At 35.6% G+C, this 26,233-nt stretch overlaps 1 protein-coding gene across 9 annotated transcripts in view; it reads left to right on the top strand.

The window, feature by feature from the left end:
• The window catches only part of Scai (suppressor of cancer cell invasion), a 182,396-nt gene that overhangs the window by 104,587 nt on the left and 51,576 nt on the right, over window positions 1-26,233 (top strand). For 7 of the 9 annotated variants that reach the window (XR_010040084.1, XM_063227527.1, XM_063227503.1 and 4 more), the window contains 4 exons: window positions 16,044-16,139; window positions 16,906-16,992; window positions 17,537-17,635; window positions 25,858-25,954. Coding sequence is in view for 8 of the 9 variants with exons in the window: in XM_063227527.1 (XP_063083597.1) it covers window positions 16,044-16,139; window positions 16,906-16,992; window positions 17,537-17,635; window positions 25,858-25,954 (379 nt within the window). In the remaining variant the exon portion in view is untranslated. Of the gene's footprint in view, window positions 1-10,531; window positions 10,765-16,043; window positions 16,140-16,905; window positions 16,993-17,536; window positions 17,636-25,857; window positions 25,955-26,233 lie in introns of all 9 variants that reach the window. The other 2 variants (XM_063227531.1, XM_063227514.1) reach the window with 2 other exon arrangements.

The raw sequence follows: 26,233 nt of genomic DNA, 5'->3' as shown, positions 1-26,233 counted from the left end.
AGATGCTTTGGGTAGTGTTCCAGCAACAGACTTTTGAACATTTCTTTTACAATAGAGATTTCTTTTAGAACAATAATAAGAAGGGCTTTTTTGATTATCTCCTTGCTGTGTGTGTCGTGGTCTAAAAAGAGGACCACAGTACTTGTGGAGAACATGAAATGTACTGGAAGTAGTCTGGACTAGTACTGAAGTCAGGAGAAGAGGTTTGAGATGGAATCTAGCTGGAACTGGGTCAACATGAACACCATCCTTTCCTTGGATGTTCTTTCACTGTTAGTGGTTGTCTTTTTGCTAGCTTTCCTTTGTGTCTTTCTTTTTCTTCAGTTTATGGAGTGGCGTTAAGATTTTCTTTTTTTCTTGTCTTTCTGGTTTTTTTTTTTTCTGTCTGTCTTTACAGAAAAGTGCATATAAATGTGGTATTTTTACAAACATACCTGTGTGATTTGTACAGGTATGTACAGCCTCAAAAACCTGCTTATGTTCTCTTTGGCTTTTAGCTATGGGCAGCGCTAAAACATGTTGCAATACATGAAAGGTTTTATATTTTATGTGTAATGCCAAGTTTTGGGTATAATAAATTCTCTTTTTACTCTTAGAGATATATCTTTCTATCTTATATTGAGTTGTTCATCTGAGTTGTCTGAGCTTTTTATTTTCCCAGCTGTGATTATCATAATGGAACATTTTTCTTGATTGAAAATACCTTTTTATAATATGTTCATAACAAATTAGCTCTTTTCCTTTCACTGTGTAAGAAAACATAATTCAGAGTGAGAAATGGATAAAATGAATGGCATTTTGCTTATAATAGCACTTGCGTGTAGTTACAGTCATAATGAAGTGAGAATAATGTTAGAAAAAGCTTTGAATACTGTCAGAAAATGATCAAAAGCTCAAAAGCTTGCAGAGCTTTGGTTACCATAGTGACTAAAACTGTTGAAGCAGAATGGAATACTTGGTGGGATTATATAAGACTGCATCTCGGATGGATTTGAGAAATGCAGTTGGGTCTTACTGGTGCTTTCTGTCACTTGTGGTGCTTTGTAAAAACAGAGACCTCCAAGTCACTAATGTTAGACTCCAGAGGAGCAAATATACAAAGCCAACACAAACTTCAGAAGCCAGAGGCAGTTTTTTCTTACCCTGAAAACTGTACCAAAGTGTAGTAGTTTTAGACCAAAATAATTACAGAAATTATTTTTATGAAATGTACTCCTAACATTCAAATTATGGAAGAAATCATCTACAGTATTTTGGTGAGAAACCTATTTTTAGGATGCTCTTGTTCTAAATAAGATGACAGACATTAACAGTTCATTGTTTCCTTTTTCTCTTTCTTTGTGCTTTTTTTTCCTCTCCTTTTTCTTCTTCTTTCTGTCCCTTTTTCATCTTGTCCTCTTTGAGACAATTAACATTCTTCTAGACGCAAGTTCTCCAAGTTAATAATATGTTTTTTTGTATGTGTGTGTGCCAGGGATCGAACTCATGACTTTGTGCTTGCCAGGCAAGTGCTTAAGCCACTGAGCTAAATCCCCACCCCCAATAATATGTTATTTCAGAGATGATATCCCAAACTACCTGTTCAAGCTTGGAATATATGCTTTCATTTTACATTGCTAACCACTTAAAAGATTAGATTTGCAGCTCAGTGTGATGGTGCACACACCTGTAATCCAAGCACTCGGGGAGCTGAGGGAGAAGGATTACAAATTTGAGCTCAGCCTGGATGACTTAACAAGATCTTGTCTTTTTTTTTTTTTTTTTTGTCTTTTTCTTTTTTTATCAGTACCGGGGATTGAACTCATGACTGCCTGCTTGCAAAGCAGGCGCTTATGCCACTGAGCTAAATCCCCAGCCCTACAAGATCTTGTCTTAAAAAAGCAAACAAATTAAGACTTGGATTTGAGATAACCACCAGAATTAATTATTGTATTCCAGAAAAGCCCTGGCAAATATAAATTTAATAAGAGCCACAAATCATTTCTAGCCACATGAAAAAAGTAACAAAAAGTGATATTAATTTATTATTATATATTAATATATTTTGAGTCTATATGTCAGAAATACTGTTTTAAATGTAAAGGGCTAGAGATGTAGCTCAGTGGAAGAGCACGTGCCTGGCATGTGCAAAGCCTCTGGTTCCTCAAGACTATAAGAGAAGAAAAATATATGCATGTAATCAACATCGAAGAATTGAGACATTTTACTTTTAAAAATTTATTTTTATTTTTTTGGCACTAGGGATCAGGACCTTGTGCTCGCCAGGTAGGCGATTAAAATCCCCAGCCCTTTGTTTTCTTTTTTTCATAATAAGCCTTTGAAAACCAGTGCATACTTTACATTTACATACATTTCATTTTAGATGAACCGCATTTCTATTGACTACTGGCTCAGGCATAACTCTTCTGTTTTTGTTTCTGCTCTTAAAGTCCTTTCTGGTGAATCTGTGTGGCCATTTCAGAGCTTTCTTCTTCTATCACATGTCCCTGCTTATTTTCTGTCTTCTCCCTTACAGGTGCTGTCAGCAGGCAAATCATGTTGCCACTCACTTTTCGGGAGGGAATTTAAGAACTACTTTGTTAATTACTATATTTATTTGCTAGGTTTATCATTACAAAGTAGTATAGACTGAGAAAGGTTTAAACAACACAGTTCTCACAATCTGGAGGCTGTAATCTGAGATCAGGGTGTGACTAGGTTGGTTTGTCCAGCTGCCTCTCTAGTGGCTTGCAGTTAGCTGCTTTCTGTCTGTGATCTTGTGTGGTTATCTTATGTGTTTATGGGCTGCTGGCGTTTCTCAGTGTCTTTGTCTTTTAGCAGACACAGGTTTTACCATATTAGGAAGTACTATAAGAGCCATATTTTAAGTTTATAATCTCTTCAATGCCTCTGTCTTCAATATGGTCATATTTGGGGTACCAGGTTGATAGAGCTTTAAAATGGGAATTTTGGGGTAAACAATTCAGCCTGTGACCCTTAGTTTTGCAGAAAAGGTTGTCTCTGGGTTTTAAAATTTACTATCTGGATATTCTGTCAGTTTTTGTAAGGCATCTGAGTACAACTATTGTACAACTATTCTGCCACTAATACTCCAGAATGCCGAAAATCAGCTGTTAAGTGCTCTATTAAAATATTAATTAAGAAGATGCATTAGTATGTTTCTTAGTCATTATTTTTAACTATCAGTGGGCCATCTACCTAGTTTCATAAGTTGGTTCCTCTAAGCTCCTACTGGTCAGAACAAAACCATAGAATAGAAAGAAATATAGGCTGTCCTCTCTTCCCCTTAAAACTCTGTGCTGGAGAATACATGAGGAATTGCTCAGGTGAAGGGTATTAGTGGTTAGTTTTAACTCCAGGAAGAGGATAAAGAGAAAAACATAATAAAGATATATTGCAAACCTGAAGAATTAATTATATCCTAAACATTCATTAGAATCTTTTATCTTGATTCTACCAGTGAAAGAACCAAAGCAAGTGAACCATTAAAAAGTGAAGTAATAACCCATGTTGATATTCGGGAAGTGCTGCCATGAATGTTAAAGCTTTCCCTTGGTATAGGAGAAAGAATCCTAAGCACAGATGATGCTTGACTCTAGGAATGGAGACAGTTGGTTTCTTGGCTTCTTGTACTTGTTCTCTCACAGGAATCCATGTCTATGGGTCCCCTATGGGCCTCACCATGTATACAAGGTAGTCTTGGCATTTTGCAGATCAACTAAAGCCCAAAACCCTAGAAGGGGAATGAAATTTCAATCCGGCAGGTGGGCATAGTAGCACCTGCCTGTAATCCAGGCATTCTGGAAGGCTAAGGTGGAGGGTCAAAGTTTAGGCCCAGACTAAGTAATTTAGTGACTTACAGTCTGTCTCAAAAAAAAAAAAAAAAAAAAAAAAAAAAAAAGTCAAGAGTTAGCAAAATTTAGTGCAAAGGCCCCGAGTTCAATTCATAGTACTACAATAAACAAACAAATAAAAACTTTGAAGCTTACTGTATCCCTGTAGGCTGAGGGGGAAGGATCACTTGAGCATAGGTGATGGAAGCCAGCATGTCAAACATATTTTTCTGTGAGCAAGATATCATAGGAACATAAAATTATTACTTGCATTGTCCTTTGGAGCTGTTTCTTAGAAAGAGGGAATACCATTCAACAGCTTTTTTTTTTGACTTGGCATGTTTCAATTCAGACTTATTATTCAGTGCTGTTCAGTTCCATCGGTCATCATCAAGAATGACTAGTGTACTAAATGCCTTTGATGGGCTGGCTTCGATCTAGGTACTGGGCTAGGAGCAGGGGCCAGAGACAAAGACAAATGGGATGCCTGCCTTTGAGTAGGTCAAGCATGCCTGCTTTTTTTTTTTTTTTTGTAGGTAGACTTTTAGACTTTTTTTTTTTTTTTTTTTTTTTTTTTTTTGTCTTTTGAGACAAGGTCTCACTATGCAGTTTAGGTTGGCCTTGAGCTCACTTTGTAGCCAAGGCTGGTCTTGAACTTGCAATAATACTCCTACCTCTGTCTCCCAAATGCTGGGATTACAGGAGTGTGCTACCACGCCTGGCTTTTCAGAAGTTTTGAATTCTTTTGAAGTAAATAATATCAAACATTTAGAAAACATTTTTATAGTTATAAACCACAGGATCCTTGCATATTGTTACTTCTTCTTAGGAATAGTGTTCTAGTCTTTAAATCACCTCTTACATACTTTTTAGCTCTTCTATCAAATTCTTTCCCCCTATAAAGCTTTTACTGAACACCTGAAAAGACATAGTTATATGATAAAACAGTGGTTCTACTTCTATATTCTCTCTTGACAGCATGCATTACCAGGATTTATTATTATATTTGTTACTTTGTAAAACTCAAAGGAACTTACAAGTAAATACTTACTTGAAAATTTGCAAAAAGACTTTATCTTTAAAAAAGTACCTAATAATCTCAATCTTTTGGCTAAGATCAAATGTAAAGAAACACCTAATAATTGTCAGTTGTCAAAAATTTGATGGTGCTGACAAATGGTGTTAATATAATAATAATACAGCTCCTAATATCAATTGCTTGTTGTAAGAGTCTATCGGCAACCTCTATTTAAAAAATATCTGATTAGGTCTTCCCAGTGCAAACTTTCACTAGAGACCTATGGAAAGATGAAAAGGTTGAAAACTAGCAATAAAAATGGAAACTGTTATCTATAGTAAACTTACTTCTGTAAACTGAAATCACTTTCTCCTTATAAGAGTAATGAAAATGGATTTAGAAGTGAAATTTGTAGATCATTCTTGGCACGTGTGGAAATTTCAGGCAGAAAAACTTGCTTCCTCATTCATTGTCTTAACATCTGGAGCAGAAATGTGAAGCTTTCTCATTCCTTTAATTCCTCATATCGAAATAAATCTACCAGGGCTGGGGATTTAGCTCAGCGGCATAAGCACCTGCCTTGCAAGCAGGCAGTCGTGAGTTCGATCTCTGGTACCGATAAAAATGAAAAAGACAAAAAAAAAAAAAAAAAAGAAATAAATCTACCTCTTGTTCATGTCACATGCCTGCTAAAGTTTCCTTGTATGAAGATGCGTATTGCAATGTTTTTATAACAGGGAAAAATTGGAAACACTATAAATGCCTATCTGGAAAGCATTGGTTAAATAAGTTGGTTCATTATATACTACATTGTGTATAATAAATATTGATGTAATTCTCTATATGGCTAAGAAACTTGATGTTAGTTTGAAAAAGATATGTTGCAAATAATTATTTGTACTCTAGTTTCATTTGGTTTAAGTAAAATAATGGAAGAACTTAGCTACTTAGAAAAATCTTTTACTTTTTTGTTTGTTTGTTTGCTAATGGGAATCAAACTCACGACTGAGCTTGCAAGGTAGGTGCTTATGCCACTGAGCTAAATCCCCTGCTCAACATATCATTTTTAATAATAGCTATTTCTAGGGAACTGGGGAATGTAATTCAGTGTTAGAGTGCTTGCTTGGCATAGACAAGGCCCATGGGATATTTTTACTTCTTGACTTATATGTTTTATAGTATTTTTGTTTTACAATAGCCAGTTTTCAAGATTGTCTGTTTTCAGAACTGAAAAAGAAAGGTATCTCATTATGATACTTCAGGGTGCTTGTTTTCTACACAGAGAGAAATAATGTGAAACTTACAAACCCATTGGTGAGTAGAAGTGAGAGAAAAGTACTCTGATCTTTCCAGAAGAAAGAAATAATTTATAACTGTCAGGATTTGGATCAGAGTTTTCCAGTGCATGAAGTCAGTCATATAAATTACAAAACATAAGTCATGTTTGTTTTTGTGACTACTAAAATATGGGTTAATTTTTTTTATATGGAAACTAAATGTGAGTTACTACAGTTAAAATGTGAGCCACAAAACTGGGTACAGTGGTACATACCTGTGATCCTAGCAGTCTGTTATTCAAAGGCCAGAGGACTAGAAGTTTAAGCCCAGCCTGGGCAATGTAGTCACTTAGCAAGACTTTGTCTTGGATTTAAAAAATGGTGGGAGATGTAGCACAATGCAAAGATCCTGGGTTCAGTTCACAGTACTGAGGGGAAATAAAAGGAAAGAGGAGAAAAGAAGAGAAGGAAAAGGGAATGGAAGGGGAAAAAGAATGAAATGGGAAAGGGGAGATATCGGATAGAGTATAGCAGTTCTCTTCCCTGTATCTATACCTGCAAATAAATAGTTGCTTGGATGTGAGCCTCTGGACTGGACCATAAGATTTGTTTTGGCTGCTGAGACAGGAGCAAGTTTAATACAAAGGCTTGAAAAGAAAAATGACCAGCAGACACCTGCTAGACATTTGAGGGAGGCTATCGACCCCATCTGTCTGATTGAATGAGTGAAACGTGGCTCAGTACAACTGCAAAAGCACACAGCTTAAAGTGCTAATGTATAAAATCTCTAACTAGTAAAATGATTTTTGATTTGAGCAACTGAGTTTTGAAGTAGTTTGTTATGATTCAAAGGTAACTAGAGCCAAGCACAGTAGCACATACTTGTAATGCCAGCTACTGTGGAGGCTGAGGCAGGAGGATTACTTGAGCTAGAAGTTTGAGGCCAACCTGGACAGTGTACTAACACTCTTGGCTCAGAAAATTAAAAAAAAAAAAGTTAACTGTCTCCAACAACCAAATCAGCACCTGATTTTTTACTGTATATTTGCTGATTCATAAGATAGCCAGATTACTATTCCTAAAAATAAGTAAAACAAACTCAAATATTGAGATTGCTACATTTTACATTCTGAAAACTAAAATCTTTAAATAAAGCAGTGCTCCTTGGGATGGAATGGATCTGAAAAATATTCTGGTAATTGGTAGGTTTTCATGTATCCACTGGTTCAGAGTGTAAAAGAAAACTAAACTTTGAGGAGCCCATTGTTATCCAGCTGCTCTGACACTATAGGACATAAGCCTGCTTGATTAATTGTTCTAGACCTGCAGTCTATGTGTAAATCTGAGAAAGGAGTTGATTTATCCTAGAGATGTTCTGTACTCTAAGAAGAGGTGTTAGCAAACAGAGGAGTTGGATTGATCATACCTTCTTGTAGAAGAATATGCCAGATCCTCGAATGGGCTCATTCCAAAAACAGAGATTATTGGTTCCACCTCACCTCTTCCTATACATGCGCGCGTGCTTGTAGTGCATGTGTGCGTGTGCATACACACACACACACACACACGCACACACACACACACGGGAATAAAAACATCTTCCTCAAGACTCAGGCCTCTGAAAATGATCTATAACAGAAACCAAGGAAATTTTGTAAACTCATCTTCTGCAGTAAAATGCCACAGATCATGATTTCATTGAAAAAAGCATAAAACCACAAGGAGAAACTACGATTTAAACAGATAACAAATTTAGAGAACCAAATTACATTATCAAGATTAAAATTCATATCAAGGATAATCAAGAATGAGATCCATACTACTTAGACACATGAGTGATGTTCAGGAAGAATTGGACATGGTCTCTCAATATGTAAAATAGAAAATGATAAATTTGGAGTCAAGAGAATGAATGTGATACAACAAGAATTGTTAATATTTTTGATGGAGAAAACAAAAAAATGAAACAAAATGTAAAAATGAAAACGAAAAAAGCAGCCTCTTGAAAACTAGATGAGTAATCAAGAAGGACATATTCAGAAAGCGTGCTGGTTTTGTGAAAAATATTTGGAGATGTACAGCTGTGGGATAAGAAATAAAAACTAAAAAGGAAATCATAAATTATGACATCATAGTATTATAGGAATTGTGAATTTGCAGTGTTAATGTTACCAGGAACCACACTCAATTCATTAGACTAAAACCTTTTCGGCAAAACATAGCAGGTTTAAGTAGCCACACAACAAATCTTGACTAATAACTTTCTCAATGATGCCTAAAAGGCAAGGACATTTTTAGATTGTTCTTTATTTTGATAACCCCAAGAATGAGCAAAAGAAATTCATTTTAAAATTCTTGCTTCAGACAGGAACTACTGCAAGAATGGACAGCCAACAAAATAGACATACAGATTCTTTATTGCAGTGAAATAAATACGACTTGAAAACAGTCTGTCAGGGGCTGGGGATTTAGCTCAGTAGCGTAAGCGCCTGCCTGCTAGCAGGCAGTCATGAGTTCGATCCCCGGTACCATAAAGAGGAAAAAGAGAAAACAAAGTAAAAAAAAAAAATTTGTCATAAAACATGCTAAAACATTAAATATAATTGGTTACATTATGGGGTTGTTCCTTTTCATATTTTACTTTTTTAGTGTAAATATATTAAAACTCCCTTTTGAAAATAACATAGATATACACATAAAATATATTCAATTATGTGCTTGTAAGTAATTAAATGAAGACTTTTTTTGAGTTGAAAATGGGATTAGTGAGTGCAGAAGTAGAGAAACTTAATTTTTACTCTAGATAAACCTTTTGTGCTGTTTTAATTTTATACTGTGTGTATAAATTACCAGTTTCTTCAGAACTGGATGAGAATATAATCCCATAATTTAAAAAGCACATGGTTTTAAAATGGGGTTAGAGTGTAGCTCAGTAATAGAGTACATGCTTAGCATGCATGAGGCTCTGAGTTCCATCTCCAGTGCTGAAGGGAAAAAAAAAAAGAGTACTTTTTTTTTTTTTTTTTTTTTTTTTTTGTATTTGGTACCAGGGATTGAATTCATGACCCCTCTTTGCAAGGCAGGCACTTAAGCCACTGAGCTAAATCCCCAGTCCCCCCAAAAAAGTACTTCAAAATCTGACAGTTAACAAACCAGAATGAGTATCATAGTCTTGTCATCTTCAGTGTAGTTGCCTATACTCTCAGACTTGCTTATATCAATCATACCAGTTTTGAATAAAATCTCTGCCTCATTTCTGTTATCCTCTTTTTTTGCCATCAGTTGTCCGCTTATTTTCTTCATTCTGTTTTCTGCTCCATTCATTGAGGCCTCTCTACCACTGTCCCTGGAATCCTAGTTGTTTTCTCTCTCTCTAGAATGCCCTGCAGTATTCTCTGTAGACTTGGATTGGTGGTTGCGAACTTCCCAAGTTCCTCTTTGATTTGGAAGCATCTTGTTTCTCCATTTATTTCTAGAGACAGTTTAGCAGGGTATATCAACCTGGGCTGGAGGTTATTTTTTTCAGGGCTTGGGATATTTTGCTCCAGGCTCTTCTTGACTTGATGATTTGTGTTGAGAAGTGTGCTGTTAATCTGATGGGCCTTCCTTTATAGGTGATCTGTTTCTTGTCTCTAACAGCTTTAGATTTTCTGTTCTTATGTTGAATTTCTGGGATCTTGATTATTTTATGCCTGGGTGTAGCTCTGTTTTGGTTGTAGGTGGCTGGAGTTCTGTATACCTCATATATCAGAATATCATTTCCTTTTCCTATGTTTGGGAAATTTTCCTTAATTATTTGTGTGAATAGTCTTTGTAGTTCCTTTGTTTGTACCCCAGCTTCTTCGTTCACATTCTTTATTCTCAAGTTATAGATCCTTTTGTCATCTTCTAGCCTTTGTATTGTTACTGCTTGTTTCCTTGTTAAACTTTAAAAAGTTTTCCCTTTCACACTCCCACGTTGCACAATTGTCCTCCAGTTTGGATAATCTATCCTTAGTTTCTTTCAAGCTGATTTGCCATCTTTCCATAGAGTTTTTAATTTCCTGGTGATCTTTTTGAATCTGTTTTATGTATTCTATATTTTCTTGATATTCTTCATCAAATGGTTCTCTCCTTTGTTTGAGTTCCTCCCTTCTTGCTTCTGTGTCTGCTTGAGGGGTGCTTAGTGTCTCTTTTATTAATCTTCTTATATCTTCCTTTATTTCGGCAAATATTTCACTTTTGAACTTGTCTGTGAGGTCCCAAATATATCTCTTTATGTCCACTGGTGCTGTGTCTCATATTGCATGTTTGCTGTTCTCATTCTCTTTTGTATTTACCTGTCCTGGGTCAGTGTTCTCAGGGTTGGGACCTGGGGACTTTCTGTTGTTGCTTCCTCTTCCCATCTTTTTTGCTTCTTCCAGGAGGCCCCAGTTTCTTTCTTCGTTGGTTACAATTCTTCTGAGTGACAAGAAACAATACGGAATGCTGATGCACTCTAAGTGGTCACCCCTCACACCTGCCTCAGCAGGCCAGGTGCAATGACTAAAACCTAGTCCAGGAATAGGGGAACCACATCCACTCTTTCTGCAGTTCCATGCTGGGGCAGATACTCAGTGGCTTGGCCTATAAAGATGACTGCCAGGGAACAGCAGAGGTAAGAGAAAAGGTAGGTCTGGATAAATTGAAGTAACAAAGAAGAGAAAGCTGTAACCTAGAAAAGATGAGAACCAGATTATATGTGAAAAGAGGCAACCCAAAGAAGTTATGAAAAGAACAAAAGAATGAAAGTGCAGTTTCAAACAAAATTTTTATGTAAAAACACTTTTGAACCCTGCCCCACACCAAGTTCCCAATGCTTGCAGTTAAATTTACCTTCCCAGGGAAGTGTTTTTGTATTGTTTCCTGTCACTCTGCTCACAGCATTGTAGCTCCTTTGTTAAAGGCTTCACAGTGACCCATTTGCATGCTTCATCTCTCTTTCTTTTTTTTTTTTTTTTTTTAATCTATGGGTACCAGGGATCAAACTCACGACTGCCTGCTTGCAAGGCAGGCGCTTATGCCACTGAGCTAAATCCCCAGCCCCTGCTTCATATCTTTTCTACAGGGGAGAGAGAGAGAGAGAGTAGAGAAGAGATAAAATTCTACGCTCATTCCATAATGCATTGATTTTATCGTTAGTTTTTAAAGACCCTCTTTATTGAGATATTATTTAAATTGAAGTTATATAAGTTTATGATACCTTTCACAGATGTCTTAGTAAGAAGGGAAGACCTTGGCAATATGTGTCTTTTTTTTTTTTTTTTTGGTACCGGGGGTCAAACTCAGGACCTCATGCTTGCCAGGCTGGCACTTAAGCTGCTGAGCTAAATCCCCAGCCCTACCTTGGCAGTATGTGAACCAAGAAATATGAGACCTTTATGAAAAGGTAAGAAAATTATGAAAAGGTTATAAGATTTATTTAGTAGTTATATTTTCATCATAAATGGAAAGGGTAGTATTGGTACTTAGAATTATGAAAAATGTTAGTTTTTCAAATTGATCCATAGGTCTATTGAGTTCCCATTAGAAGCCATTAGACTTCTTTGCAGAACTGTGATAAATTGATTTTTAAATGTAGATTCAGAGAGTAATATGAGGAACCAAGAATACTTCATGAAAAAGAAGAAACATATATTAATTACCAAGCTATATTACAATAATGTTACTAATTACATAATAATATGTTAATGAGGAAGTAGAAAATTAGACCAGTAGAACCAAAAGAAGAGCTGAGATACAAGAGTAAGGGAAAATTGATGACTTCAATCCCAGTTCTATCATATTCATTAAAAAATCTATAAATCATAAAATCATTCAGACCAAATGTATTATACACATCTGAATCTCATTTTTCTTAAATATGAGTTAAATTTGAAAATGAAAACTTTAAATCTTTTAGTAAACCATACTACTTTATGGATAAATTTCTTTAAAAAGATAGAAGCAATAAGATAAAAGCAAACATTAAGGTAGGTGAGGTGAAGCAGCAAGATAAAAAGGATTAAGTTTGATGTGGTGCCACACACCTGTAGACCCAGCATTCTAGGAGACTGAAGCAGGGGTGTTACAATTCAGGCTCAGCATATGGGCAACTTCAATTTTGAAACTCCTTTAAAATTAAAGGTGGGGGCCTAGGCTATTGTTTAGTGCAGAATCCCTGGATTCCATCCCTGATTTTGTAAGCAAGCAATAAATAAGTAAATAATAAGGACTTATTTATAAAACTCAATAAAAATGAGATGACAGCTCAGACTGTGATAAATATATCACATTATAACTAATGAATAACTATTGCTTTTCTCAAATGATTTTTGGCAACATAGCTCTAATAAAATGTGACTGACATAATAAAATGTGAGTCATGTTAGCTCCATGTACCAGTAGCCATACTCACCATTTTTTAATACATGTCTCTCTTTATGAAAATACCTTGAGCTTCAAATCCTTCACTTCTTTTCCCTGACCTAAATATTATGTCCCACTGTAAGTATGTATTTGGGCCATCTTCAGTTATTGAGATTTTCACTTGAAGAAATTTTGCCCTGAGGCTGAAGCTAAGTCTGAGCGGGCATTTAGAGTTAGCATTTTTTCAGTGGCATGTTTCATAATCAATCATTTATAATCATTGTTTGAATCTTGGAAGTTGTTGAATTGATATATTTTTTCTTCTTTCCAACTGCTGTAGCCAATACTTTGTTGAGTTCATCTTTTTCTTATTTTGTTAAGTGCAGCTACTGACATCTATTTGTCAGTCTTTTTTTGTTTGTCTGTTTGTTTCTGGGGATAGAACTCATGACCTTGTGCTTGCCAGGCAGGTGCTTGTGCCGCTGAGTTGAATTCCCAGCCTACTAATGGCATCTAATGGCTAATAGAAAGATACTTTCTCAGCTTTTTAATGTAAATTCTCAAGTTCATTAATTACACTGTCTGACTTTGAATTATTGTAAGGCAGTGCAGTTTTACCACTACCTTATATTGATCATGGTTTTTTGGCTTTTGGTAACAGTTATTTGCTACTGAGTCCCAGTGCATCACTTGTTATATAATATGTTTATTATGGCAACAGCCTACTCCTTATACCAGTTTTTGTACTAGCTTTTCATAAGTAAGGCTTCTATATTAAATAACCCCAGAGGTGAGTGCCATAGTACAATTGCAATTTATTTCTACCTTCTGCGTTAGCTGTGAGGTGTCTGAGGTCCAGGGTCCATTAAATGTGTCTTCTTGGTATTCCAGGCTGAAAAGTATTCGTTTTTCCATCAGGGAGAAAAGTAAAGTGGCAAACTTTGTAATGTTCCTTAATCTCCTAGAGCAGGATGTAGATCTCTTACAATAATTTTTCACTGGTCAAGGCTAGTTAATATAGGCCCATAGGGAGTAGTCATCTCTCACAGACATGACTGTAGGTCACCAGATCCAAGGACAAAAAAATACCATAGTTGAGAACAGTAAAACCATTTGCATACTGACTTGTAGGTATATCCCCTAAGGTACTGTTTTCAAACTGCTGATGTCTTAGCTGCAGAGAAACGTTGAGAAATGTCAGTGTATGAGTATAAAAGATCATCCAGGAAGGCCAGGTGTGGTGTGGTGGTGCATGCCTGCAGTCCCAGCACTGAGAGAAGCTGAGGCAGGAAGATTGCTGCAAATTCCAGGCCTGCCTAGGCCATAAACTGGAATTAAGGCCAGATGATAGTGAAACCCTGTCTCAAGAAGACAAAAACAAAATAAAAAAGAACAAAAGATAACCCAGGGTAAGGGAAGGTGCTAGGGAGAGGCATCTGCAAAGGTCACTGAGGAGCTGTTAGAAATAGTGGGAGACAAGGAAGGAGCATCCTCCACCCTTGTTACAAAGCTGTTTTTGCTTCAACAGTTAAAACTATTTTTCAAATTTTATTTAAAGAGAAAAAAAACAGAAAAAGGGTAGAAAAATACATAATTTCAAAAAAACAGTAAGAAATCATTAGTTGATAAATTACATACATATTGTCGTGTCAGAAATGGTTGTTCACGTTACAAAAGTAAAGCATACAAAGTGGACATTCAAACAGTGAGACTGCAAACAGTTCTGTTCAGTGATCCAACAAAACTCAGTAATATGGTTATCTATCTTACACACTGAAATATACATGCAGTTATATCCTTTAGAGTACTTTCTTTTCCTCTCTGTTCTACAATAACAACTACACATTTTGGGTTTTATTAGTCCTACATTTCTTACTACTTTTTATACTCGAGACACAATGTGATATTTATAAATATGATTCTTATTTATTTCATTTATGAGGATAGTCTCAGGTTGTCTCCATTTACCTATGAAGGCCTCATCCTTTTTATAGTTGAGTAATATTCCATTGTATAAAAATACCACATCTTTTTCATCCACTCTGGGGTTGATAGGCATCTTGGTTGTTTCTAAGATTTAGCTATTACAAATTGTGCTGCTATGGTGCACATATATCACAGTGTCCTTTTCAGTTTGTCTGGGAAAATACCCAGGAGAGGAATAGCTGGATTAAATGGAACTTCCAATCCTAGTCTTCTGAGAATTCTCCATACTGATTTCCATAGTGGTTTTACCAGTCTACATTCCCCCCAACAGTGGAGAAGTGTTCCTTTTTCCCCACATCCTCACCAACATTTGTTACCAATTATTTTCTTGATGGCAGCCATTCATTCTGGAGTGAGCTGAAGTCTAAATGCTGTTTGAATTTGCATTTTTCAAACGACCAGTGATGGTGAACATGTCTTCATGTATTTATTTGCCATTTGTATATCTTCATCTGAGAACTGTGTGTTCATCTCAGATGCCCATTTTTGGAGAGAGTCTTTGAATTTGAGGGGCTTGATGTTTTTCAATTCTTTATATGTTCTTGATATAAGTCCTTTGTCTGAGAGGCTGCTGGCTAAAATTCTTTCTCATTCTGTGGATTTTCTTTTCACTCTGCTGGTGATTTCTTTTGAAGTACAGAAACTTCTCAATAATATGAGATCCCACTTGTTGATTCTTTGAAGTGTTTCCCATGCAGTTTGTATTTTGTTCATGAATTCTCTGCCTACCCCTATGTTTTGAAGACTTCTGCCTACCTTGTCTTCCAGTAGATTTAGTGTTTCTGTTTTAATATTTAGGTCTTTGATCCATTTAGACTTTAGTTTTGTGCATGGTGATAGGCATGGATCCAATTTTAGTCTGAGGCATGTGAAGAGCCAATTTTTCCAACACCATTTATTAAAGAGGCTATCTTTCTTCCAGTGAACATGTTTAGCCCCTTTGTCAAATATCAGGTGGCTGAGTGTCATTGTAGTCGTGCTTGCATTGTCTAATCTGTTCCATTGATCCTCAGGTCTGTTTCTTTGCCAGTACCATGCTGATTTTATCACTGTGGCTTTGTAGTATAGTTTCAAGTTAGGAATTGAGATGCCTCCTGCCTTGCCCTTGTTGCCCAGAATTGCCTTTGTTATTCTAGGTTTCCTCTGTTTCCCAATGAATTTTAGGAGTGTTTTCTCTAGATCTGTAAGGTGTATTCATGGTGTTTTATTGGGATTACATTAAATCTGTATAACAGTTTTGGGAGTATGGCCATTTTCAGTGTTGACAGGGTTGATTCTTCCCTACCCAAGAGCAAGAAATATCCTTCCAGTTTCTAATACCCTTCCATTTTCTAAGGTCCAAGGGGAGCATGCATTCCTCAGGGCCGTTGCCAGTTGCGCAGGGTTAGGGTTAGGGTTAGGTCCAAGGTCACAGGGCTGTGTGGAGTTCCTCACGACTAGAGTCGCCCAGTTAAAACTTTTTAAAAAGAAATGAAAGTACTTTAAATCTTACCAGTAGGTACTATCACAAGACTTAGTTCCCAAATAACATGAGAAAGTTATTACTTTTTTTTGTTATTACAGAGATTTGCCACAGTATGGACAGAAGCAGTGGCAGTCCTACTTTGGAAGAACTTTTGATGTTTACACCAAACTCTGGAAGTTCCAGCAACAGCATCGGTAAAGGAATTTTACAGTTAAAAGACAGTGCAGGTCCATTTTTAAAAGTAAATATAAATATAAAAAATATTTACTTACTTAATTAATTTTTGAGACAAGGTCTTCCTATGCAGTTTAGGCTGGCCTTGAGCTCATTTTGTAGCCCAGGCTGGTCTCAAATTTGCAACAATCCTCCTGCCTCAGCCTCCCAAATCCTGAGATTACAGGTGTATATCACCATAACCAACTCCATTTTATATTAATTGCAGTTTTGACCTTTAACTTCTTCAGTGCTTTTTATTTTGATACTTTAAAAGTAATATATTTCACCTTCGTGACCTAAATGAAAACAAACTTTCTTACTTAAGATTTTATAATGTAGTGTTCTTATGAGTTGTTTTTTTTTTTTTTTTTTTTTTTTTTTTTTTTTTTTCCTTATCTGAGTTTTTAAAGACAGTGTTGCATCCAGAATGGTTCAGATGAACCTAACATGGTGGAGAATCCACGATTTCACTTTCAACTACATGAAAGCTATTTGGGGAGTAGGGGGTGTTGCTCCTAGTTTTCATAATCATAGCTCAGATTAATTTCTTTTTACGTTTCAGCTTATTTTAAATAGACATTTAATAAATGCTTCTTTTGATTTAACTAAATGGGTATATTGAAATTTCTTAGGAAATCTATGAACTGCTAATTGGATGGAATTTTATCCTGTTGGATTTGCATATTTGATGATTTTTATATTTATGGCTTCTTATTTCTAATTTTTTGTTTTTTTTAAAAACAGACAAGTTTTGGATAATCGGTATGGCCTGAAGCGGTGGCAAATAGGGGAAATTGCTTCCAAGATTGGGCAGCTATACTACCATTATTAGTAAGTGAATTGCACGTGAAAGAATAGAGTAATTGCCCAATTATAATGCAACATGCAGGAGCATGCATAGTATATTTACTTCCTAGGAAGGATAACGATGTGTTATACATGAAATCTGGTTCAGACTAGATTGATGAAGACAATGTCAAACAATGACCCTCCATAATTCATTGGGTCTGACTTAAGCGAGTTCATTCTTGGTTTTTGTTTTGTTTTCTTTTTTGGCAGTAATGTGCTTGATCCCAGGGCTCTATGCATGCTAGAGTTGAGCTCTGCCACTGAGTTACATCTTCGACCATTGATTTTGGTTTTGATAAGTGATTAATACTACATGAATTTATTACTCCTTTTTTTGTCTTTGAGATTGGGAAGGTATTACTATTATTATTACTATTATACATGAAGGATGATAAGATTTTTGCCTTACTGGTTCAAATGTAGGCCTGTCATTTCTATCTCTTGTTTAGGGTGATGGAGCATATGAAAGAAGTGTTTATCATGTTGAAGTTCTGGTTTGGGTCATATTTAATATTTTTTCTCATAGCTTACGTACTTCTGAGACCAGCTATCTGAATGAAGCTTTCTCCTTCTATTCTGCCATCAGACAGAGATCATATTATTCTCAAGTCAATAAAGAGGACAGGTATGTGTTTGCTTTGGTTCTGTAAGGATGAGGATAAAAGGCATTGTGGAAAGGGTGTAGAAATGAGCACATTTATTTGTAACTTCCAATCATTTTATAAGCTTTATTCAGTGCCTACCAGGTAAGAGTCCTTCTAAAGCATGCAGAAATTTATGTTACCTGAAAGTAATAATAATATTGTAGATGGTATAACACATATCATTATGTGAGGTACAATTACAGCACAAAGGAGATTGGGGTTCTTTCTTTAGAAACAATAAACATCTGTTCTTTGCTATGAAATGACTTAAGTGCATTGATGCTAATAATCTGTTCTTTTTAGTCTGTGTAATCTTAATCATATGTCTTAAAAGCCCTGTTTTCGTGTAGGACCAGAAAAAAAACTGCCCTTGCTATTTGAGTTTTTTTTAAAGCCTGTTATTTTTTTTGCAGTTGTCTAGCTCTACTATTTAAAAACAAAGGAGAAGAAAAGAATCCTGTAAAATTTATCTCTTCCCATTAGAAATCTGTTTAATAGTATTAAATATCTGGCACTATGACAGATGTTTGAGTGAGAGCAGAATAAAGAAAAGAAGGTATGCTAGTTCCTTCAGAAGATTATCTTCTAATCAAGTTACAGATATTGTATGGGTTACAGATGGACTGCTTTATGTATGTATGTGTGTATGTGTCTATGTATGTATGTATTTAAGAAGATTTATTGTCACATACCTAATGCCAAAGACAAGGATAAACCTTTAAGTGTGTTTGGATGTAAATACTGAAGCAGTGTCCTTAGGAATCTCTTTTTCCATCTTTCAGCAGCTGGTTGGTTTCACTCCCGGGCAGTCTTCCTCAGCCACCACCTGCAGACTTATGTTGCAGAAGTGTGACATCATGAGCAGAAGATAATATTCTGTCTCAGTTTAGCAGAAATCCTAACACCAGTTCTAACTTGCAAGTCCTAGGCTCATCCCCTGAGTCAGGAAAGTGACGTCACCCTTCCCAAACTACATGTACTCGGAATGGGAAAAGATGGTTCTTGTAGAATACAAGGATACTGTTTCAGAAAAGAGAGTGTGCTCTGGGTGGGCATAGGCTGGGCTGCAATATTTAGATAAGGATGAATTATGGAAGAAATCAGGGTCTGCTGGATTATCCTTGTCACTAGGATTCCAAGAATTATTGGAGGAGAAAGTTCAAGCACAGAAGGTCTGTGTGTTTTCCGTACTCCTAGTAGCAGGACTCACAGTTCTTATTTAGAGAAAAGATTATATTTTCTTGACAATTAAAAAAGCCCATCATAGCTGGGCGTGGTGGCTCCCGAGTGCTGTAAGCCCAGCACTCGGGAGGCTGAGGCAGGAGGATCGTTGCGAGTTTGAGACCAGCCTGGGCTACAAAGTGAGTTAAAGGCCAGCCTGAACTGCACAAAGACCCTGTCCAAAAGACCCCCCTCCAAAAAAAGCCCATCGTTTTGAATTTTTTTTTACTATTTTTCTAAACATTGTGGTTGACTTATGTTTTTCACCTAAACAGTAACAATTTTTGGAAAGCCATATGGGAAAAATCCCTTTTATTCTCTTACACATCTTGGTTGGACTTGTCAAGGGGAGTCTGCTTGATTGATGTGACATATAGATGCTGGATTCCCCATTTTACTCCTGTGTTTTTGTTAGGCCACCCCATTACTTCTCATATCAATGTTTCATCAGTTACTTTTCTTCAGGTTTTCTTACATGGTTTGCTTCACATATTTTCACTACATATATATTTCCTCCAACCCCAATTTCCTTTGCATTCATATTACAGTTTATCTTAATTCTTGGTGAGATGAATTGTACCTCTAAAAATCACAAGAAGGCAGTGTAACATTTTATCAGGATTAAAAATATATGTTAGCAAAGATCTGTTTGAAGCAAAAGTGAAATAGCTTGTATAATTCCCTTTTCTGCATTTTCTACTTTGCTTAAAGGGAATTGGCTCTGGGCCCTTTGGCTTAAAATCCAACAATTTGAATCATTGTAATCATTTTCTACTCTAATAGCAAATACCACATCTGAATTGTTTTCCTTTGCTGCCTCCTAGAGCAATTTGCGTTAATCAAAGTAGGATTATTTAGAGTCAGGTTGACAATATCTTTTGCTCTAGGCCAGTAAAATTGAATAAAACAATAATACAGTATGCAAAACTAGCTCTTTCCAGTTGGTAAATAGATTGTTTCTTAGTTTACATGGGGCAAGAATACCAGTCGAGGTGGCAGTGACAAAGAGTTGCTAAAATCAGTAGCCAATAAAAACCAAGTAAGAAAGTGTTGTATTTCACACTTCATTTAAAAGGCAAAACTAGCTGGGCATAGGGGTGCACACCTGTAATCCCAGCGTTGAGGAGGTCAATGTAGAAGGATTTCCATGCCTTTGAGGGCACCCCAGACCACTTAGTAAAACCCTGTTTCAGAAATTGTTTTTGGTTGATGTCTTTTACTGAGTGACTATTTTGAAGATCACAGTTCACTTTTAATAATGAGACATTAATATTTCAAGTATGAATCAGCATTATTCTACTGATATTACTTTTGACAGTGTCTTAGACTAAATAACTTAAACTACTTTGTGTTCTAATACACATAGTAATGCAGGATACAATAGAGCAGTTATCTCTTTAATGGTTAACTTAGCTGTCAAGTAAGTAGAGATGACTGATTCAGGAATCCTTGTGACCTGTTCCATGAAGATTTTGAGGTTAAGGATTGGGGTGGTAACAAAATTGCATATAGAATAAGGATTGGTAAGACAAAAATTATACTCATTTCTAAAACACAGATTTTATGAGATAGTCATTGTGATAATGATTAATTTGGTTATTAAATGGGGCCAAATCCTGGATAACAACAACATGAAAGAAGAAGAGGAATAAGAAATAGCCTGTTCTAGTGAGATCCATTATTTTTTAGAAGAAACTTCTTCTTACTAAAATTCACTTGATAGTGTGCTGGGGATTTAGCTCACTGGTGTAAGTGCCTCACTGGCAAGTGCAAGATCATGAGTTTGATCCCTGGTTTAAAAACCAAAAAAAAAACAACCCTAAAATTTACTTACTAAAATTTTAGGAGAAATACTTTGGTAAAGTATAGGGAGAATGTGTGACCTTAGAACAAGTAAAATGGGAAAAGTAACACAATTAAGATCATTACAGTAGAATACAAGAAAAGAAAAAATATCCCAACATTCTGAAATAGCACAAAATAATAAAACACAAGTCCAAATATAGTGATACTTATAGTAAGTGGAAATGATCTAAACTTTTACAGAAATTACCAGAATCTCTTTTTTTAGAGAAGTCCAATATTGCACTGTTGTGCTATTATTGTTTGTTGTGTTTTGTAGTACTGATCCACAGCTTTTGTTTTCTAAAACATTTTGATACAGGGTCTTGCTAAATTGTCCAGGCTGAGCTAACTTTGAGATTTTCCTGCCTTAGAGTACTAGGATTTTAGGCATGTACCACATCCAGCTAAAGTGGAAAATCTTATTAAGGATAGTTTACCCTATAATGATAAAAAGAAACTCAGGGAAATATAAAATGTCTGATTTTATAAATGCCCAATAATGTAATGCTAATAAAACAAAAAGTGACACAATAAAGCAGAAAGTAAAAAAATTGTTAAATGGTCAAATATACAAGGAATATTTTGGTATACAGTGGTACCTTAGTTCATGAGCTTAATTCTTTCCGCAATTCTGGTCAAAACCAAATTGGACAAGAACTGAATCAAATTCAGTAGTTAGCTTCAGTATTAACATGGGAAAATTTGATTTGGTTTTCATCCAGTTCCAGAAATGTAGAAAGAATTAAGTTTATAAAGTGAAATACTATTGTATCATAAAAGTTTGTACTTCGAGCCCGGTATGGTGGCTTACTCCTGTACTCCCAGCACTCAGGAGGCTGAGGCAGGACGATCGTTGGGATTTTGAGACCAGCCTGGGTTACAAAGTGAGCTCAAGGCCAGCTTGAACTGCATCACAAGACCCTGTCTCAAAAAGACAAAAAAAAAAAAAACACCTTGTGCCTAGAAAAACAAACAGAACCGGAAAAGCCACAGTGTTGCACTTGGGAGCCTGAGGCAGGTGCATCAATGTTTGTTCCAGGCTAGCCTAGAACACACATTGAGGTCTGGTCTGGTAAAAACAAATCTAACGTGTATAAAACTATATGCAAAAGTAAGCCAGTGTATATTATTTTTAAGCTTACATAAAACTTCTGTGAACTTGATCTTTAAATATATGTTAATTAACTATGATTCTGTTAAACATAAGAATGAAACATGGCTTAAGAAAATCAACTTATTGGGGCTGGGGATTTAGCTCAGTGGCTTAAGCGCCTTCCTGGTAAGCGCAAGGTCATGAGTTCGATCCCTGGCACCAAAAAAAGAAAAAAATAAAACTTATCAATTAGCATTGATGTTTCTAATTCATAAATTGAAGATTATTTTTAAAATATTATATAAAATGTCAAAGATACATTTTGGTAAGTTTATTGGATTTGCTATATGAAGTGTACAAAGTAGGAAGTAGAAGGTTGAAATGTCAAGTTTGAATTTATAAGGGATAAGTGGAGAGTGTGAAGGTACAGCATAGGTGAGTTAAACCATTGCTATTTTTAATAGCCACTAAAAAGTACAATAACAAAGAAGTGGTATAAAGTAAGAAGTCAGTAGAGGATATAAAGCAGAATTAATCAAAAAAGAAGGTAAGAAAGAACCAGAGAGGAACACAGAACAAAAGATGTATATTGAAAGCAAAAGCAAGATCGCCAAAACTGAATCAAGATGATTAAAAAACCTGGAATAATCTAATAAGAGGCAATGAAATTGAAGCAGTAATAACAGTAATAAAAAACCTGTGAACTAAGAAAACCCCAGCTCCAGATGGGTTCTCTGTTGAAGTCTACAAAAATTAGGGAAGATCTAACACCAACACTCTCCAACCTCTAATGAAATTCAAAGAGAAGGAGTACCCTCAAAGATATTCCTAGAAGCTAGCATTAGCCTAATTCCAAAACCAGACAAGGATCTAACCAAAACAGAGAACTCTTGACCAGTCTCCAATGAATATAGATGCAAAAATCTTCAATAAGGTATTAGCAAACAATACAACAAATCATCAAAAAGATCATTATATAATGACCAAATAGGATTTATCCTAGGGATAAAAGGATGGTTCAACATAGGCAAATCAATATGCATCACACAAACAAGGAAGGACAGAAATCACATGATCATCTCAATAGACTCACAAAAAACCTTTGACAAAATCTAATGTTCTTTCATGATAAAAACACTGAAAAAATTAGATATAGAAGGATCTTATCTCAATTTGATAAAAGCCATTGATGTCAAGCCAACTACCAAGATTATATTAAATTGGAAAAAACCAAAACATTTCCCTCTAAAGTCAAGAAAAGACAAAGATGTCTACAGTCACCACTCATTCAACATAATACTTGAAACAAGAGCAAGAGCAACTAGACAGGAAAAAGAAAGAAAAGCGAAGGGAAGTCAAATTATCATTTATTTGCTGCTGATGTGACTCTCACATAGAAGACCCACCAAAAGACTTTTACAATTATTAACAAAACTCAGTAATTAGCAGAATATAAAATCAACACAGATAGATCAATAACATTCCTCTGCACTCACAGTGAGCTCACTGAGAAAGAAATTGGGAGGGATAATGCCATTTACAATAGCACCAGGAAAAATTAAATACTTAACCTGACTAATAAGATGAAAGACCTGTACAACAAAAATTACAGTACTCTGAAAAAGGAAATTGAAGAAGCATATGAAAATGCAAAGGTTCCCCTTCTTGAATTGGCAGAACCAATATAGTCAAAAGGCCATACTTACAAAATTGATTAACAGATTTAACACCATGCCAGTCAAAATACCAAATGCGTTCTTCACAGAACTGAAGAAAACACTCCTAAACTTCACAGCCAGAAGAGACTCAATAGCAAAAGCAATCTTCACCAACAAGAGCAAAGCAGAAGGCATCATAATCCTGGACTTTAAGTTACATTAAGAGTTACGGTGATTAAAAATAGTATAGTGACACAAAAACAGACCTGAAGTTTAGTGGAACAGAATAAAGCATGCAGAAACAACCCCAAGCACATTGAACTGTTTGAACTTTGACAAAGGGGCCAAAAACCCACACTGGAGGAAAGATAGCCTCTGTAATAGTAGCACTGGGAAAATTAGCTATTCACCTGCAGAAGACTGAACCTAGGCCAGTGTCTGTGACCATGTATTAAAGTAAAAATGAAATACATAACTAAATGTTAAAACAGAAGCACTTAGGGGGCTGGGGATTTAGCTCAGCGGCATAAGCGCCTGCCTTGCAAGCAGGCAGTCGTGAGTTCGATCCCCGGTACCGATAAAAAGGAAAAAGACCAAAAAAAAAAAAAAAAAAAAAAAAAAACAGAAGCACTTAGTCTGCTGAAAGATAAATTTGTAAAACTCTTAAAGTTGTAGGGATAGGCAAAGATTTTCTAAATAGAACCTTGTTTGCACAGGAAATTGTAATGAAAATCAAATGGAATCATACCAAATTAAAAAGCTGTGCACAGCAAAAGAAACAAGAGAAAAAGACAACCTACAGAACGGGAAAAGTATTTTTGTCCAGCTGTTTCTTAAAGTACTAATATCTAGAATTAAAAAAAAAAAACACCTCAGATGCTATAAGAAGTACTAATGAACAATACATATGTGAAGAAATATTCAATATCACTGGTCAATAGAGAAATGCAAACTAAAACATCACTGAGATTCCATCTTAGCCCAGAAAGAATCATTGTCAATCACGAAATCAAATTAACAAATGCTGGCATGACTTGAGGGGTAAAAGGAACCCTTCTATGTTGTTGGTGGGAATGTAAACTAGTGAAAGCACTATGAAAATCAGTATACATATTTGCTTTAAAAACTGAAACTACAAATCCCATTTGACCCAACTATTCTCCATCCAGTCATCTTCCTGAAAGAGTTAAAGATACATTACACTGATACATACATGCCCATGTTTATAGCAGAACAATTCTCAATAGCTAAATCTTGCAAGCAGTCTCATGTGTCCATCAATGGATGGATAAAGAAAGTGTGATACTTACATTCACTGTAGTACTATTCTGTTGTAAATAAGGATGGATAAACTTGACTTACCTAGAGGAAAATGGCTGCATCTTGAGACTGTAATATTGTGAAATAAGTCAGACATACGCACATTATATAGCAAAGTTTTCCTTACATGAGAGACCCAATTACAAATAAAGTATAAAATAAAAGATAAATAATAGAAAGCAGGAAGACAGACCTTTCTCTAATGAGAAAGGAGTCAAGAGGTGGGCAGGAGCAGCAGAGAGGAGAGGGGAATGAAATGAAAAGTATTAAGATGTGTATGAACTCTTTACAAAGAATGTAAAATATGTATTTATAAACATACGCTAATAAAAACCAGTTTTTTTGAAAATGAAAAGGGAGTAGTCAGTGACTACATTATATGGTCTTATTACCTCAAATAAAAGGCAGAGAGTGTCAAATTGGATAAAAAGATTATTATTTTAGAAGATGCATTAAATAAAAAGATACAGGCAGTTGAAAGTAGAAGGATGGAAAAACATCTGATATATAAAGACTAGGCATGACAAAGCTGCCTTTGTTGTACTAGTATCAGGAAGATGGATTTCAAGGAAAAGAGTGTTATTCCTGGAATTATTGTTACTTCATATTCTTCTTCCTGTATATTTCCGCTCTTCTTTGTAACATTAACTTTTACTTTAGCTGAGAACCAGCTTAAATAACAATCTTTATTTCTCCAGTCATTACATTTTCTCCTTGTGCCCTTTTATTGTATTTATCCGACTCCTATATTTTAAGACTTCTTGATCTGTAAGGTTTGTAAAAAAGAAATTTTCTTTATATTTTTTAATTACTGTACTTTTAGCACGTGACATCATGCCTAATGCACATTAAGTTCTTAAAAGGTATTTGTTGAATCATGTATAAATGTATAAACAGTGACTTAATTGCTGAATATAAAATGTGTTTTAAGGACTACATATATATATTTGGAAATGTTTAGAACTGTCAAAAGTGCCAGAGAGTTTAAAAATCCATCAGACAACGGGAAGAGTAAAAACTCATATATTCTCTATGAATCTAATAATTTTCAATTTTCCTATCATAGACCTGAACTAGTAGTTAAGAAGCTGCGCTACTATGCAAGGTTTATAGTAGTTTGTCTTCTTCTCAACAAAATGGATGTTGTGAAGGATCTGGTAAAGGTAAATATACTTTAACATAAAATTCTAACCTCTAACTGTATGTGGATAGTTTTGAGGGTTGGGTTTGGTTTGGGTTTTTAGTGGTACTGGGCATGGAATTTAAGGCCACTCTATCACTGTGCTCTTACTTCTTGAGACAGTGTCCTGCTAAATTGCCCTGCTGGCCTGGAATTTGTGACCTTCCTGCTTCAGACTCCTACTAGACTGAACAGTGAGTATGTGCCACTATACCTGGTGATAATTTTGTCTTTTAAAATCTAGATTTTAGAGGCTGGGGAT

The sequence above is a fragment of the Cavia porcellus genome, unplaced genomic scaffold (assembly GCF_034190915.1).
Source record: "Cavia porcellus strain 051 isolate PalLab524CR breed Dunkin Hartley unplaced genomic scaffold, mCavPor4.1 scaffold_1, whole genome shotgun sequence".
Lineage (NCBI taxonomy): Eukaryota > Metazoa > Chordata > Mammalia > Rodentia > Caviidae > Cavia > Cavia porcellus.
Note: the sequence above shows the minus strand (reverse complement) of the source record. Positions and strands in the feature narration are given on the sequence as shown.